The following is a 15,535-nucleotide window of genomic DNA, read 5'->3' as shown; positions in this document are numbered from 1 at the left end:
AATAATGTAATTTTACGTATATAGGGTACCAACTACATTCGGTGATTCGTATATTAATAATCATTAAACGCTCTGTCGCCATATTACTATGCAGAAGCCGCAACTACGAGTGTCTAGCGTATAACGGTTCGGAGATGTCCCGAGTGCTAGTACGAGTCGACGATGGAGGTTGGAAATTCTTATAATATTTTTACACTCCTCGTGAAAGGAATGTCGCTATTGATAAGTATATAAAAATAATAATAATAAATAAAATAAAAAACCGGTTCCACAAGTGCACGCTGCTGCTCTCTCGACGGTGCCCGAGCCTACTAACCTTGTTTATTAATGTTTGTGAGTGTATCTATGCAGCCATCGCACGGTGTGCCAGCCTCGCCAAACCGGCAATTATTCTAAAATCGAAAGGGAGAAATTTCTCAAGTACATTGGTGGAGTGTATGCGTTTTTTTTTTTTGACCGCTGTTTCTTTCTTTTATTGGCTTTTACTTTCTAGTTTTTACAGCCCCGAGGCTTATTGTAGATGCGTAAAAGTTTTAGTAAATTCTTTTGAGCTATATTTGTTTTTAATTCAAAGTTTTATTTTTATTAATTTTTTAAATTACGTTTTATTGAAAGAAAAATTTAGTTTTTTAAATAAATCGAGAACGTTTTTTGATTTTTGCTATGATTCTATTCATTTTTATTTTGAATTTTAATTGCATTCTAATATACTTGATATATAATATTATACTATAAATATTCATACAAAAAATATTTTATAATAAGTATTTGAAACTTGCATAATAATAAAATTGTTATGCTGTTATAAATCTGTATGTAGATACATTGTTATTATTTTTAAATTAAAGTTTCGAAAAATGTGTGTTGATATATTTGAGACTAATAATTACATACCTGCATTTAATTTTTTTAGTATATCTTCAATATTAAATTATATTTAATTTTGTTTTTCATTTATGAAAACACGGGTTATTGAAATTTACGTTTATAGAATTTTATTATTTTCTTATTTAATGTTCATTCGTTGAAATATTAATAATAATTTGCATACTATTATACCATACTAAGAAATAGTTTATTATAACATTATAAATAAAAAAACAAATTTTATGTTTACATTATAATATTTTAATGTCTAATATAATATATTTCAATACCCAGTAATAAATCGTATTTAATTTTAGAAGTACCTGTTTCTAAAATGATATTTCGATCAAATGAAAAAAAAAAATCAAATTAGTTGTAACAGATGATTATAATCATAATAGGAAAATAATGACGCGTTATAGGTAGATATCTATACCCTTACAAATTCTTTATTCTGGCCCATCCGATGGAAGCCATGGTAGGTAACAGCTGCGAGGAATGGAACTAATAAAATTAATGGCCTATTGTGGTGTTTCAATACCATGTATAAGTGTATATAACGAGATATGATAAAAAGCTGTTTTTGGTTTTTTTTTTTTTAAACGTCGGGCGTGCGAAACAAAATTTTGATACAGCAATGCAGTAACACCGATGAAAATAAAAAAAAACGCACAATTGCAAGGATGAACTGTAGGCTGCACATCACATCTATGAACGTTCGTTTGGTCAGATTGAAAATTCTGTTAAAACTCATAATAATATATATATGATCTTTGATATTTTGCAATAACTCATAAATCAGTGCGTTGACACACAATTGTTGTGCGGAGGCGTTATGTTTTCTTTTGTTTTCTTTTCTTTTCGATTGCGATTCGTATAGTCAGTAACACCCGTAAATCCTTCGAATGTGTTTTATTACAAAAACAATTTCAAATATTTTTGCGTCCCTTCAATAGTCTAGCGTGCTAGTATTTCCGATAAAATGCATTTGAGAGCATTATTATCAGCGGCTGTTATAGGACGTGATACAATAAACATTCGTTTAATTTCAATTAAATTATATTGTTAAAACAGAGTACCTCGTACGATTTAACCGTAGGTACATATAACATCAAACATTATTATAAACAGTAAACACCAAGTGTTAGAATTCAGTTTTAAATTTTACTGCAGAAAAAATATATATATACCTATATGTATAACGATATTTTTCCACGTAAAAAAAAATCTCCGTATTTTATTTGTAATCGTAAATTACAAAGATAATATTATTTTTTTTAAATTCTATTATGTTTACTTGTAGCTTGTAAAAGTATTACTGAGGAATTATTCTGGCAATTATTCATAATATTTTATGACGCAATAAAATTGTAAAATTTAAACTTTACATTTCTTTTTGGTTTTCCAATGATTGACATTTTTTTTTTATGTACTTACCGATCAGTAATAATCAGTAGAAAGTTTTTTCACGCCTAAATCGTTGGATATTTTCAGGTAATTAAGTTTTTTTTTCTAAGTCAAATGAATCGTTTCGCCCTTCAAACACATAATTTGTTCAATGACCGCCATTCGATACTATTTTCAAACACTGTGTACGAATGAATAATATGTAAATATTATATACCTATATTTAGTTAATGTGCTTACTTATTAATACAGTAATACGCTTTAATTTTTTTACTACGAAAATTACTATAGTTTCTTTTTTCTATCAAAAATAATATTTTCTCTTTTTTGACAAAAAAAAATATATATATATTATATGGTTAAATTTGATTGTAAAAACTAAATTTAATGATATTAACTTTAATTGAAAACATTGCTTATATAAACAAATATGTATGTTTCATAACAAAATTAATATTTTTAGTATTTTTTTTACGTGTGTTAGATAAAATAAATATATTATTTATTATTTACACATACCGTTATTACTATAAACTTATCGATTTTATATAATATTATATGATGTCAGTAAGTAATAAAATTATTCATAAAATATATGTTGTAACAATGTATATTTTCAACCTTTATTATTGATATGTGTATAATAGAAAGAAAAGGGTTGAAAATGGCTGAATGATATTTAAATATATGAATAATATATATACCTACACTTGCATTTAATGTTTTTATAGATTTATATTTTCTAAGGAGTAGTATTTTGAAGAACTATATATTCAAGCTTTAATGAATTTTTAATATTGAATTATATTATTTTCTATATAAGAAACCTTATTTAAGTTTCAAATATATTATATTTTTAGTTTTTATTGTTATTCATTAACTAACAACATTAGTGGCATTGATAAATTTATAGCTAATTTGAACTTAACATTCTAAATTTAAAAATTCGTAAACTTATTTACTTTTAAAATCATGTATTGTTTTCAAATTCAAACAAATCATAAAAATATATATATATATTTTTTAACTAAATAAAAACTATTAGTTTTTATAATTGTTATTGATTTGTGTGTGTTATTAAGTTAAGACATAACCATAATTTATCACTATAATATTCTTACTCAAATTAATAATTATAATTAAATTTAGCTTAGAATTGGATGAGCACACTGCATTTTGTTTATCAATAGTTATAACAATGTATATTTCAGTAAAAAATTGTCATTTTTGTTTCATATTATGATGATTTGAATAGAAGTCTTAAAATAATAATATGTAAAACACGTTTTGGATAAATAATTTGCAACTCAAATTTCGTATGTAAATAAATTACAACTTGGAGACTTGTTATGCAAAATACCAAAATGTCCAACTGTCTATGGGCTTAACAGTTTATTGACAATTGTGCAGGGAGGCGTTTCGAGTAGAATAAAATAATATTATACTCCGACAGTTTCACAGATATTAAAAAAGGATAGAATTAGACATATCCTTTGTGTTGTTGTAGAATATATTTATTGGCGACTCTGATATCAATGTCATTGCATATCTATGTATCTTACTAAGTGAATTTAATATACGTTTGATATATATAGGTACTTGATGTTTTAATCTTTTATAATATTATATTACTGTCTCAAATACGCTCTTTGTGTCGTTTCGTTCTTGATTTTTTTTTTTTTAATTGTATATATACGCATTTTTTACGTTTACGCGATTTAATGATAGAAATTGTTTTCAGTTTCAGGCTAACAGTCTCGAGATGTTAATGGCATGACTGGAACTCAAGTCACAATGTCCACCGCGCAGCCCACGCTGACACTCAGCGAACTCCAAAAGGTACGGCCCCGAGTATTATTTCATTACAAACATAATAATATAATATAGAACGTCGCAGAAACAATGCAAGCATCGACGTCTCTTTGAAACTATATACATAATGGTATATGTAATTGTACGTCGCCCGTGTGGGAGTAACTCGTGTGTTAATATTATATACCTTATCATAATCAAACAGAGATCATGTAGTGCATACCTATATTTGGCTACATATATATATATAGGTTTAACTGTGGTCTCCATTATTGTGTATCGCTGAAATATAATATGTGCAGAGTGTCTCATTTCAAAAACAAATTGTTCATTGTGAGTCTTGCTGAGGATAATGGTCACCGGATTCCTTAACTTAATAAATAGCTTTACTTATCTGATTTGAGTGGACACTACAGAAACACACGTGTCTTATTATCATTGCTGCCATACTCGAGTCTTGGCAAAAACGTGTTCACTCAGACCAATCTTAAATTCGATCTTTAATAATATTATAATAACGCCTAACCTGATAATATTAAATACCTATTAGTAATATATTTTTAAGACCATAATATGTTATAAGTTATAATCTAACCACGTGATTAAATCATATAAAAAAAAAATGATACACATAGTTTAACGTGGTATAAAATGACGAAGGATACTGTGATTTTTGTTTTATTTTTAGCGTCCAATGTTTAGCGTTGTTTTTTACAATGAATCAATAGGTAAAGACTAAAGAATAAGTTATTGCTGGATCTAAAAAATGTTCTTGTTTCGCTCGAAAACGTATTATGTTTTCTTAAATATCAGCAATATAATACAAACATTAATTACATTATCCTTAGTACTTCATTCTACATAATAGTTTTATTAAAGCCTAAACATAAAATATTATTTACCGGGTGTTACGCGTAGATGGCAATAATTGTCAAGGCACGACGGCCCATTATTTTAATGGTAAATGGTTATTCTTATTACTATAAAATTGTTATCAAATAATAAGAATTCTGAACACTATATAGCCTTACTGTAACTCTGGTGAATTATTTTTACCATTCTTTGAATACAATATTTAAATATAATTACTGTGAGTTAAATAAAATTCAATATTATAATTTATAATATTTATTTAAAACGCTAAATCTTATATTTTCAAAAAGATTGTCAACAACTATGAATTTTAGTTCCGTTTAATATTTATTTAGAAAATGTTAAAATTTGGCCTTTATTAAGAAAATTATTGAGAACCTCTTATAAAATATTATTTTAGTTAATCCAACGGAAAATAATTTTGCTGCCCACTAAAATTACTTAATAATTATCCTTTCTTCTTTAGTTTATACACTGTTAACATTTACCTATAATATAGAATATGTTTTAAGTTTTATTTTCGATATCTCAAATGTTATGTATACGTATTATAGTTGATCTATTAATTATTTAATTTACTCTTATATTGTAAACCGGCAGTTGAGCTACATCAAAGTAAAAGGTGTTATAAAACAATGCTTTACATTTTTTTAAATACTTAAAAAAATATATAAATTGGATATATTATCAAGTTATATGAATCCCTTTATTTATGTTATGAGCAAAATATTTGCCTATCACAAAAGTAAATAATAATATCTTGTCTTCTATAATCCTTAATTAACTGTCAAAGTTTATAGATAATGCAATGAGCTCCAAAGGGAATCTTGTCTGACTAAACCAACCAATGGTTATAGTCTATAGATAATAACAACAATTAACCCTTACAAAATATAATATATTATCATATTATCATAAAGGAACGGGCATTTTATAAATAGAACAGGAAGGGGACCCTTTTGCATAGGAGGGTGGGTCGAGGTTGAATGTAATAATGATCATTGTCTGTTTGATATGTAAGCATAAACAAACGAGCGTAAATTAATCAACATGTTCAACCTTCAGGTCCATAATCGATCAACCGTGAATTTAAATGTTTTAATTGCTACAATCGCGTAATCATGTTAGCTAGTAACAGTTTTAGTTGAACTGAATTAACATAATTAAATACACAGAAAAAAATACGTACCGATAGTTTTAAATATTAAATGAGCCTGATCGCTATTTATATGTGTATATATAAAATGGTAAATGTAAAAACAATTCAAATCTATACTTTATTCATCCTAATTCTAATCGAAATGACAAAATATTATAATTTTTCATACATAGAGAGATAATTGGTTTTGTTTTTGCTCTGTTTACAAATGTTATAAAATAAAATAATATACGCAGACAAAAAATATAAAATGTCGATTGGGTCAATGTTTTAAATGCAAATCTCACCAAGACACATATTATATTATTGCATTACATGTGCTCTACATTAAAATGATTATTTTAACAGAGGTTGGGTATTATAGTGTTTGAGGCCATGGTATATTTTATTATTAAAATGTCAAGTGATAAGAAATCGTTTTTGAAAGGCAATTTTACATAGACTAAATATGACATTGTTAATTTGTGTTTTATTAATTTTTTAACACCATTATACTTTTCTAAGGCCTCTGTTATTGTTATTGTTTTTATTATTATTATAAAATAATGCAATAACCTGAATTGTAAATCACGTCTTATTAAATTCTAGATGAAAACCTATAGTTAACCTTAGATTATTAATTTATTATCTATTCATTTAAAAACTTAAAATAACTTTTTGTCTTATAAAATTATTACATTTGCCATTCATAAGGTCTGTTCAAAATAGTTTCTTCTTTTTTTTCTTTGGGAAACTTAATTTAAGTATTTATATATTCTTATTTAGTTAATGGCTGTATACTAATGTTTTTTTTTTGTAGAGTGTAAAGTTAATTTCAAGTCATTAACCACTTATAGCAACTATCTCAGTGCACTATTATTAATCATAACTTTTACTCTTTGGTTTTGAGTATTGTGTATTAATGTTATTATACATTGAAAATACGATATAAGAATTAATCATTTACTCGTATATAAATTATAATTGTAAAACGATTCAATTTTAGTATTTCATAAGTTATATATTATTTTAATCAATTAATAGTTATTAATGGCCATTATCTATAATTTACAAACTTTCAAAATGTTTGTTACATTTTAAAAATAAATTATTCTTGGTTATTAATTATTGTTATCCATATAATTTATCCATATACTCTTAATTTTTCTAAATATCTTAAAAGCCAAATGGCTATGTACAACGTATGTATTATTTGATAATGAGTAATGACCTTCAATATTCACCATTTTATCAACGTAGTAGGTGTAATATTTAAAAAAATATATATTGTTTAATGATATTTATATTATAAACGACTTTTATTATGTCTTCAACAATTAACCTACAGTTTTTACAGTGAATATATATTTTTTTATGTTATAGACTTAAGGAGAGAGATAGACAACACGTTTTATAATCACTAATCTGCTTTACAGCATCCTTAAAATGTACTTTTGTTATAAATAGTTGTTGCTTGATTAGTAAGTCTTAGACAGCGGGTAATATTGGTAGGTATTGTTATGAAGTTTAACTTTTGGATCAGATAGGGTTTGAGTGGATGATTAATTTGTCGGGAATTTTTTTGTGGTGTACCACAATATAGTAAGTTTGTCAATAGTCGGTAAATGACATCATTATGCAAGGCGATGAACGTTATATCTTATAATATACCGCGGAGAACCGATAATAAGCTTTAATGAAATTGATGGGAAAACTTATTATGAGATCTGATCAAAGGTTTGGTAGATTCTCCGTATTTTGGTATATTGAACAGTCAAACCTAATCCATTTACAGACGGCCGATGTTATAAAATATCATAATAATTTCTAAAGTGATTTTAAATCTCACGATAGGATCAAAGTATGGTAAATGTTCAATTATTGTTTACGTATTAGCTTTTTATCATGATATATCGTGTTTTCAGTTAAAATATCTATAATAAGAATTATACGTATACCTATGGTATTTACTATTTCGATATAATATTTAAGTTAAAATGAGAATAAATGTAAACATTTATATTATATACTATATAGTATGAATGATAAAACAAGATTAACAAAATGTATAAACCAATCAAAATTAGTTCAATATTTTATGCATTTTACATTTCAAACATATAGTATCATATTATATAGGTACTATATCAATATAATATATTTTATACGCGTTATCATATTCCAACGCAGTCGTCTAATACCGCGTAATGTGAGCACTATTGCAGTATATTTCTGATTTATTGTACCGCTTGTACCTATGTAATAAGATATAAAGATTTTTGACTCCTCAGTATATAATTAAACGTGGAAGTAGCAAAACGTTTTGATTAGAACAGACACGTGTATATTAATAATATTATTATTATTTATTTGGTTGGTACTTGTATATATATATTTGAGAAACCGTGGTGATGAAAGATTAATTTAATTATTTACACTTAGTATTTATTTAAATAATCAACTCAAACGATATTTGGTAGTCTCATTAAAGCAGTTCTCGAATATATAGTTATTTTACTATTAAAATAGTTATGTACATATTTAATTTTTGGATAAAAGTAAATATGTAAATTATCTTAGTAAACACATTAAATTTAGCTACACTAAACTACGACAAAATATTGAGCCCGCTGTTTATGCGATTAATAACAGTTTAATGAAAAAATATACGTAGTGCCATGACATTTAATTTCATGTTTATTATAATTTATAATATTCTATACGGTTCTCATCGCAGAACATCTCTTGAACTCTGTGTACTCATAACATTGTAATTACGTATAGATCACGTTACCCCGCAGAGTCGGTTTAGTAGTTATATCGTATGCTTATATTATGTATAGACTATAGGTAGTTAAATAAAATTACAATTTAGCTAAATAATATGTTGCGATATCTATTTGATTTACACGAAGTTATCTCCTACTGATCTCAAACAGGTATACCAATGTTCAATGCCCAATAGTATCATTTTCAATCAAAATTATACTCGTCACTTAAAGCAAATGTGATTTATAATATTATAAATTATGTGATTACATAATAATATATCAATGTTAAGTTGTTTTCATTGTGAAATGTATGCATAATATACCGCCATTTATAATTTTATTATAATAACCCTTATGAACTTAGCATTACTGGTCAAAATTTTAATCAATCTAATAAATTTGTAAGCAGGTTTTTCAAAATTATTTTTAGACAGCTTTCAATGTTGTTTGGACTTTAACTTCAACGATAAGATTTTTTTGTTTTTTTTTTTTGCTGTCATTTTTACAGTAGCAATACAAATTAAATAAGTACTCGTCAGACATTTTTTTTTCAACTTTTTTACTACTAACGCTTTGAAAATAATAATTGTGACCAATTTTGAAGTTATTTAACTATTTTGTGTTGAACAAGGGTTTATCACACTTAATATAATATATATTATACCGTTTCGATAATTATGTCGATTTAACAACTATAATTTAGAGCAGCTTGCACTGCACGGCGGCATAACGTGCTGTATTGAATTGTATAATATTGGATTTTAAACCATTTGTAATGTAATGTTCGTGGTTTTTTTAATTTTGTTTTTTTAATCGTTCACGCTCAGCGTACCTTGACTGTTGCTGCCGCTGCAGCGACATACGGGTTAGACATCCCCTCTTCATCCTCTCCCCACCCCACTCATCAACCGTAAACCACCACGATGCCCTTCCACTCAGAGACCCTTGGACTATTTCCCGTTCGCGTTGTACAAACTGAAGAATCGCGCTCATTAACAGGTGTGCACACACACACACACATACACACATAAAGACAAATGCATATTCATTATATATATATATATGGGTGTTGCATGGACTAGCACACTACATACTTACGCACACATGCACCTACTGCACCATTATTACATAGGTACATAATATCATGTGTAAAACCATCTACCGACCCATCGGACGCGCGCTGGTGTGTGTGTGTCCGTTGTTTGATAATGATAACAATTATTATACGGTTCGACGTACTTTACCGTATATACGCGCATAATGTTGTATTATTATATAGTTGTCCGAAAACCACACGTACGTGTGCACGTACGAGTTTGCGGTCCGCGTTTCGATATAGTTCGCTGTGTGCGTAATATTAATTTATATATATATATTATATATACGAGTATATATTTATCAAAATATACCCCGCGCGTGTTGGGACTGCTAAAATTTGTGGTTTTCATCTTTTTTTGTTAACACTAACGAAAAAAATACGGTTTTTAGCGACAAATTCTGGTTTATGAAAAAAATTGAAAAATTTTGAAATTCTTCTAGAACGGCTTAGACATACGCATACCAACACCTCCTGCAGTGGCGGGTTACGTGGTTCTTAGTGCACTTATAATATTCCATGTAATATTATGTAACGGATGAAACAACGGCAGCGGTTTTACGTAATACTGTAACAATAATATTTATAGTAACATTCGAATTCGGTACCGATTTTCCAGTCGTGCAATGTATTCCGCTGTCGATTTGTGCGTATCTGTATAGTATTACCTCTACTGCCATCATATTATAATTATACTATTAGATAATAATATTACGGTTTTCCAGTACGGTACTCGAAACGTTTGCGCGTAATCACGTTATTCGACCACTTCATAATAACCTATATGTACCTATTATGCATATTATTATTATCACATCCGGTATAATAGACGTTCCAAACTTGATTACACGCGTTGGTTGCTGATGCTCAAAATTAAATCGTAACAAAACGTATTGTTTTATAAATGGACTATATCACGTACAAGAGGATAATATTATTATCTCGGCCACGCCAGAAAGTCAGTCGTAGGCAGGTAAAACGATGGTCGCAATCTGTGTAAGTATGGTAATGTTGATGGTATATTTATGTTGAATATAATTCGCGGAAACGATCGATTCGCATTTCGCGTTTCCCGATTTCTCTGTAGCATATACGACGAAGGCGGTCACGCGCGTAGTCCTGTCTTGTTTGCGACATAATTTAATTATTATAATTTTGTTGTGCCACGCGATACACAATAATAATAATTTAATATTATAATATACCAATCGGTTCATCTCGTTCATACCGTCTTATTATAATATTATATTATATACAATTCACATGCACTATTATTGTCCTTTAACGGTTTTTCGAACACGCTGCAGATGCAGGACACGTTTACGCTCTGTTATAATATTATAGATAGATAGTCTTACGATATATTTTATGTATCCGTTTTGTAACATTATAAAATAATTTCCTTGGTTGTATTATATTATTAAAATCAGATTGGAATTAACTACATTCTATACGTATTATTATATATCCTCAAAATATATTATATTCTAGTCTCCAGAAATCCAGATAATTAATAAAAGATACTCACAATATCGATAACCGAGATAATCTGCATATTAATTCGTCGAGAAGTTCAAATACTACACCATCCCCGAAAATAAGTTTGCAAATTAAAAGATAATAATATAATTCCGTCATGTAAGTTAATCATCCTTATTGTTTTGGGTAATTTTAGAATGTCGTGTACACCAATTAACTTTATCTATATGATATTTTTGGTACTTTGTTTATGTTAATTATAAATAATTAATTTCCACAGAAATCATTATGATTTATAACGTTTCATTGATTATTTTAATGTTATAGAACATTTTAAAAATACCATTATTTTGGAATATATCCCTCTAATAATTAGACAATCTCTAATGATATTCTCACTATATTATCAAATATTACCCCGGTTCTCATTATAATATGTATATATGAATCAAAGTTTGTAAATCTATTTTATATATAGATATTATTTGTTCAAATAAAATATAATTTGAACACATATTCGTAAAAAACCCCCGTTTTTGATGTTGACGGTGAATAAATTAGACTTATTTTATGAATATCTCGAACTTGTGATTTTAACAATTTATAAAAAGCGAATAAAATATTTCAGTGATAACTATACTCTAAAAATGAAATATACTCAATGAATATATATTTTATAATGAACACTTAAATTTAAATTCCCTGAATGGTTACGACTTTCAATGCAATAATAATATCTATGTATAGATATAAAACGTATTTTCTCATCTCTTAACCATTATTGAGTATATGACATTTTAACTGAGCATTATATTTATAAAATTGATTTTCATTTTGAAATCACATTTTGACCTACTTACGGTTTTTTTTTATAAAATAATCGCGAAAATTCCAATATTTCTTATTCACAATTTACTAAAATATATCTTACTATTGGTTTTATAATTATATTATTTCAAGTTTTTATTTAAATTGCGTAAAATATTACTGAAACGTATATCAATACACGCTAATCATTGAAATAATATATTAATATCACTCGAAATCATGTTATTTATACGTTTGTAGATAAATACTGTGCGAGTTCGTCCAGAATATACTTTTCGCAATTATTTCAACGAATGTCGTTTGTATTGGAACCCCGCTTTGCTACAGAACTATAATCATGTATATCGGGAGGAAGAAACCTTTCGGGGTAGAGATTTTTGTACTTCGCTACTAGCCGACTATGAAGTGAAAGCGAAACCGCTCCGCCAAACAACTGCTATACCTAAAATATATTATATATATATATATAAAATAAAGGAGCTGTAAGCTGGAAGGAAACGATAATAATATACCGGCTACCGTGTCGCGTCACGGACGTTTGATTCGGTTTTAAAACGTTTTTTTCAACACCGAATGGGTTCCGCAAATGTACCTGTATAATATATTATAATAGCAATATAAATTCTAAGTATTGTTATATATAGTTTATTCACATAGCGCCTCATAACCCACGCACCAGTGGCGACCTGACTGGCTTTTCCTCCCATTCCAAACGGCACTATAATACTATATACCCACATCATAACAACGTCTCGGCGCAGTTCCGGTGTCCTAGTCCGATATATAATATTATATTATAATTATATTGTACGCAAAATATTTGCGTATAATCAAGATCGAGAAATCGATGTAATGACGTCTATACTAGTGTGAATAATGATAAGCGTTAATCGACAATTTCCTGTATCCGGGCGTGTCGGGGGTGCGGTGCGCGAGATTCAATGAAAAGGAACGCGATAAGCCAGTGGGAGCTGTCGGACCATTTTTGGGCGGAAAGCGATCCACCTGAACCGTGCACGGTGGCCAAGAGCTTTTTGCAAAAATGCGCCCGACAGTTCGACTGGTTGACGGCCGACAACCGCCGGGTCAAGTACCGGTTGACCGCTGGCGGCCGCGATATTATGCCGGAGAGGGCGACCCGTCCTCATCCGCCCCGGAGATCGATGAACCGTGTTCGCGGTTGCGGTTGCTGCGGTATTGACGATCGTGCGCGGACCAACGGTGCCGCCACCGATAACGCAATTATTTTTGTCAACGACGGCAGTGGCGGTCGCGATAACTGTAACAAATACATGACGCCACTGCAGCCCCAACACGGCCAACACCCGCTGCCGTGCGTAATCAGACAAGCCGACAACGATAACGTGGCCGCCAACGCCACTGACCGCGGTGGGACCAAAACCGTTCCGTACCGCGAGGTTAGTACCTAATACCTATATACATATGTATTATGTTATACTATGGTTATCGACTTTTATTGAGTGATGTAGGTATATTTAATATTTTTAAGCATAAAACACAACGGTTTTTTACCATATTAACTATAAATTGTAATAACCAACAAAATAATTGATATTTTTCGTTTCTCCTGAAGAGTGACATAAATTAGTATTTTATCTTTCAAATTATTTTTATTTAATATAATATTTTATACTAATACCTATAAGATTAGTGCGCTAACAAATTCACTATACACTTACTGTATATTTTTGCTATCCATGTTTTTTATCATTATCAAATTATCATAAGTGTTTTTAATTTCCTGTACTGTAAAATACCTTTAGGCGTGAATTTTAAATAAATAAATAAACAAAATCAAGGTAATTAAACCTTTTATAGGGAATTAATCTACACGAAATAAAAGGAACTTTATTATAAAATAATTTATCATACATATTAATATTATATTTGTTATATGGTCACTATTCTTGTTGAATTTGCCAATATAAAATATAAAGTAAACATGTTATCTAAGACCCAATTAGTATTTTTTAGATGTTTAAATTTTGAAGTAAAGAATAACTAATAAGTGTTGTAAAATTCATAAAATATGTACGGTTTTAAAATGGTCATAACTTTATATAAAGTAGATCTTAACATTTAATAGTATGTTGAAATAAAATATTAATAATAATAATTTTCATTGCTTAAACTGTTTGAAATTAGTATGAATTCGTAAATACAATTTATTAATCGATATATTCAATTATTTTTTTTTTTTTATTAAACTCGAATATAACAAGTAGGTCTAAAACCGGAATATAGTTATACCGATTAATAATAATAAAATATAAATACTCGTGTAGTTGCATGTTGTGTATTTATTACATTAATAATATGCAGTATACATGATTGATTTTTCAATTATAATTTAATAATTATAATTATTCAATTAATAGTAATACGTATGTATTTAGTGTTTTGAATATTTTTCACTGTGTTTCCATGTAATATAGGTTAAAAACCAATTTTCATACGTATATTTCGTACTATGCATGTTTTTTGTTTATATAAGTATTAAGTATTAAGTACTCGTTTTAATAAAAATATAAGTTAAAAAAAGACTATGATGTGTTCCTAAAAAAATCATTAACGAAAAAAGAAAACTGGCTGTACCACTTGCATCGAAGTATTATATTATCACTATAGACTTAAGTCATCAATATTTGTTTCCTCCTATCCATTCGCGATTTACGATCAGTGCAATAACAATATTATAACGGTGCACGTTACGCGCACGCCTATGATCGTCATCGTGTTTGTCCCCTGGGAAACTCGTGAAAAAAAAAAGGAAACTGGGATGGTCTATCGTTTTTGCAATTCCCTTTAGAAAATGATAGTTAAACCGTTATTATTTTGTATTGTTTGTTAACTTATTTTTATTTTTTTTAAAGGTTTTCGTTAATACTAAGTGAACAAAACCTTGAGTCTACTCTAAAAGATTGTACCTAGAATTATTATATTAAATGTATTATATTTTATAGAAAGATGTGAATAGCATTGTTTCAGAGTAACGAGAAAAATTTAACTATAACTATAGACTATGAGTCTATGATGTGTATACAATGTATGCACACACATATACATATTATATAAATAAATTGATCGTACCGTGATTAAATGTTCATATTATTATTCGTAGTAACTATTTTAAAGATATTGTTTTTTTTACCGCTTGTAATTTTATATTTTCAAAAGACGACTTGATCCAATTGTTTCTACATTATCGATTTTATTGTTTTTTGTATTATACTAAATTCATTT

General features: G+C 28.2%; 1 protein-coding gene across 1 annotated transcript in view; it reads left to right on the top strand.

Annotated features, from left to right (window-relative positions):
- Nucleotides 1–15,535, top strand: part of LOC113550650 (unconventional myosin-XV) — a 52,771-nt gene that overhangs the window by 9,328 nt on the left and 27,908 nt on the right. Inside the window, 1 exon segment of the mRNA XM_026952612.1 lies at nt 4,016–4,113. Coding sequence (XP_026808413.1) covers nt 4,048–4,113 — 66 coding nt within the window. The 5' untranslated portion in view covers nt 4,016–4,047.

Source organism: Rhopalosiphum maidis, chromosome 4 (genome assembly GCF_003676215.2).
Source record: "Rhopalosiphum maidis isolate BTI-1 chromosome 4, ASM367621v3, whole genome shotgun sequence".
Taxonomy (NCBI): domain Eukaryota; kingdom Metazoa; phylum Arthropoda; class Insecta; order Hemiptera; family Aphididae; genus Rhopalosiphum; species Rhopalosiphum maidis.
Note: the sequence above shows the minus strand (reverse complement) of the source record. Positions and strands in the feature narration are given on the sequence as shown.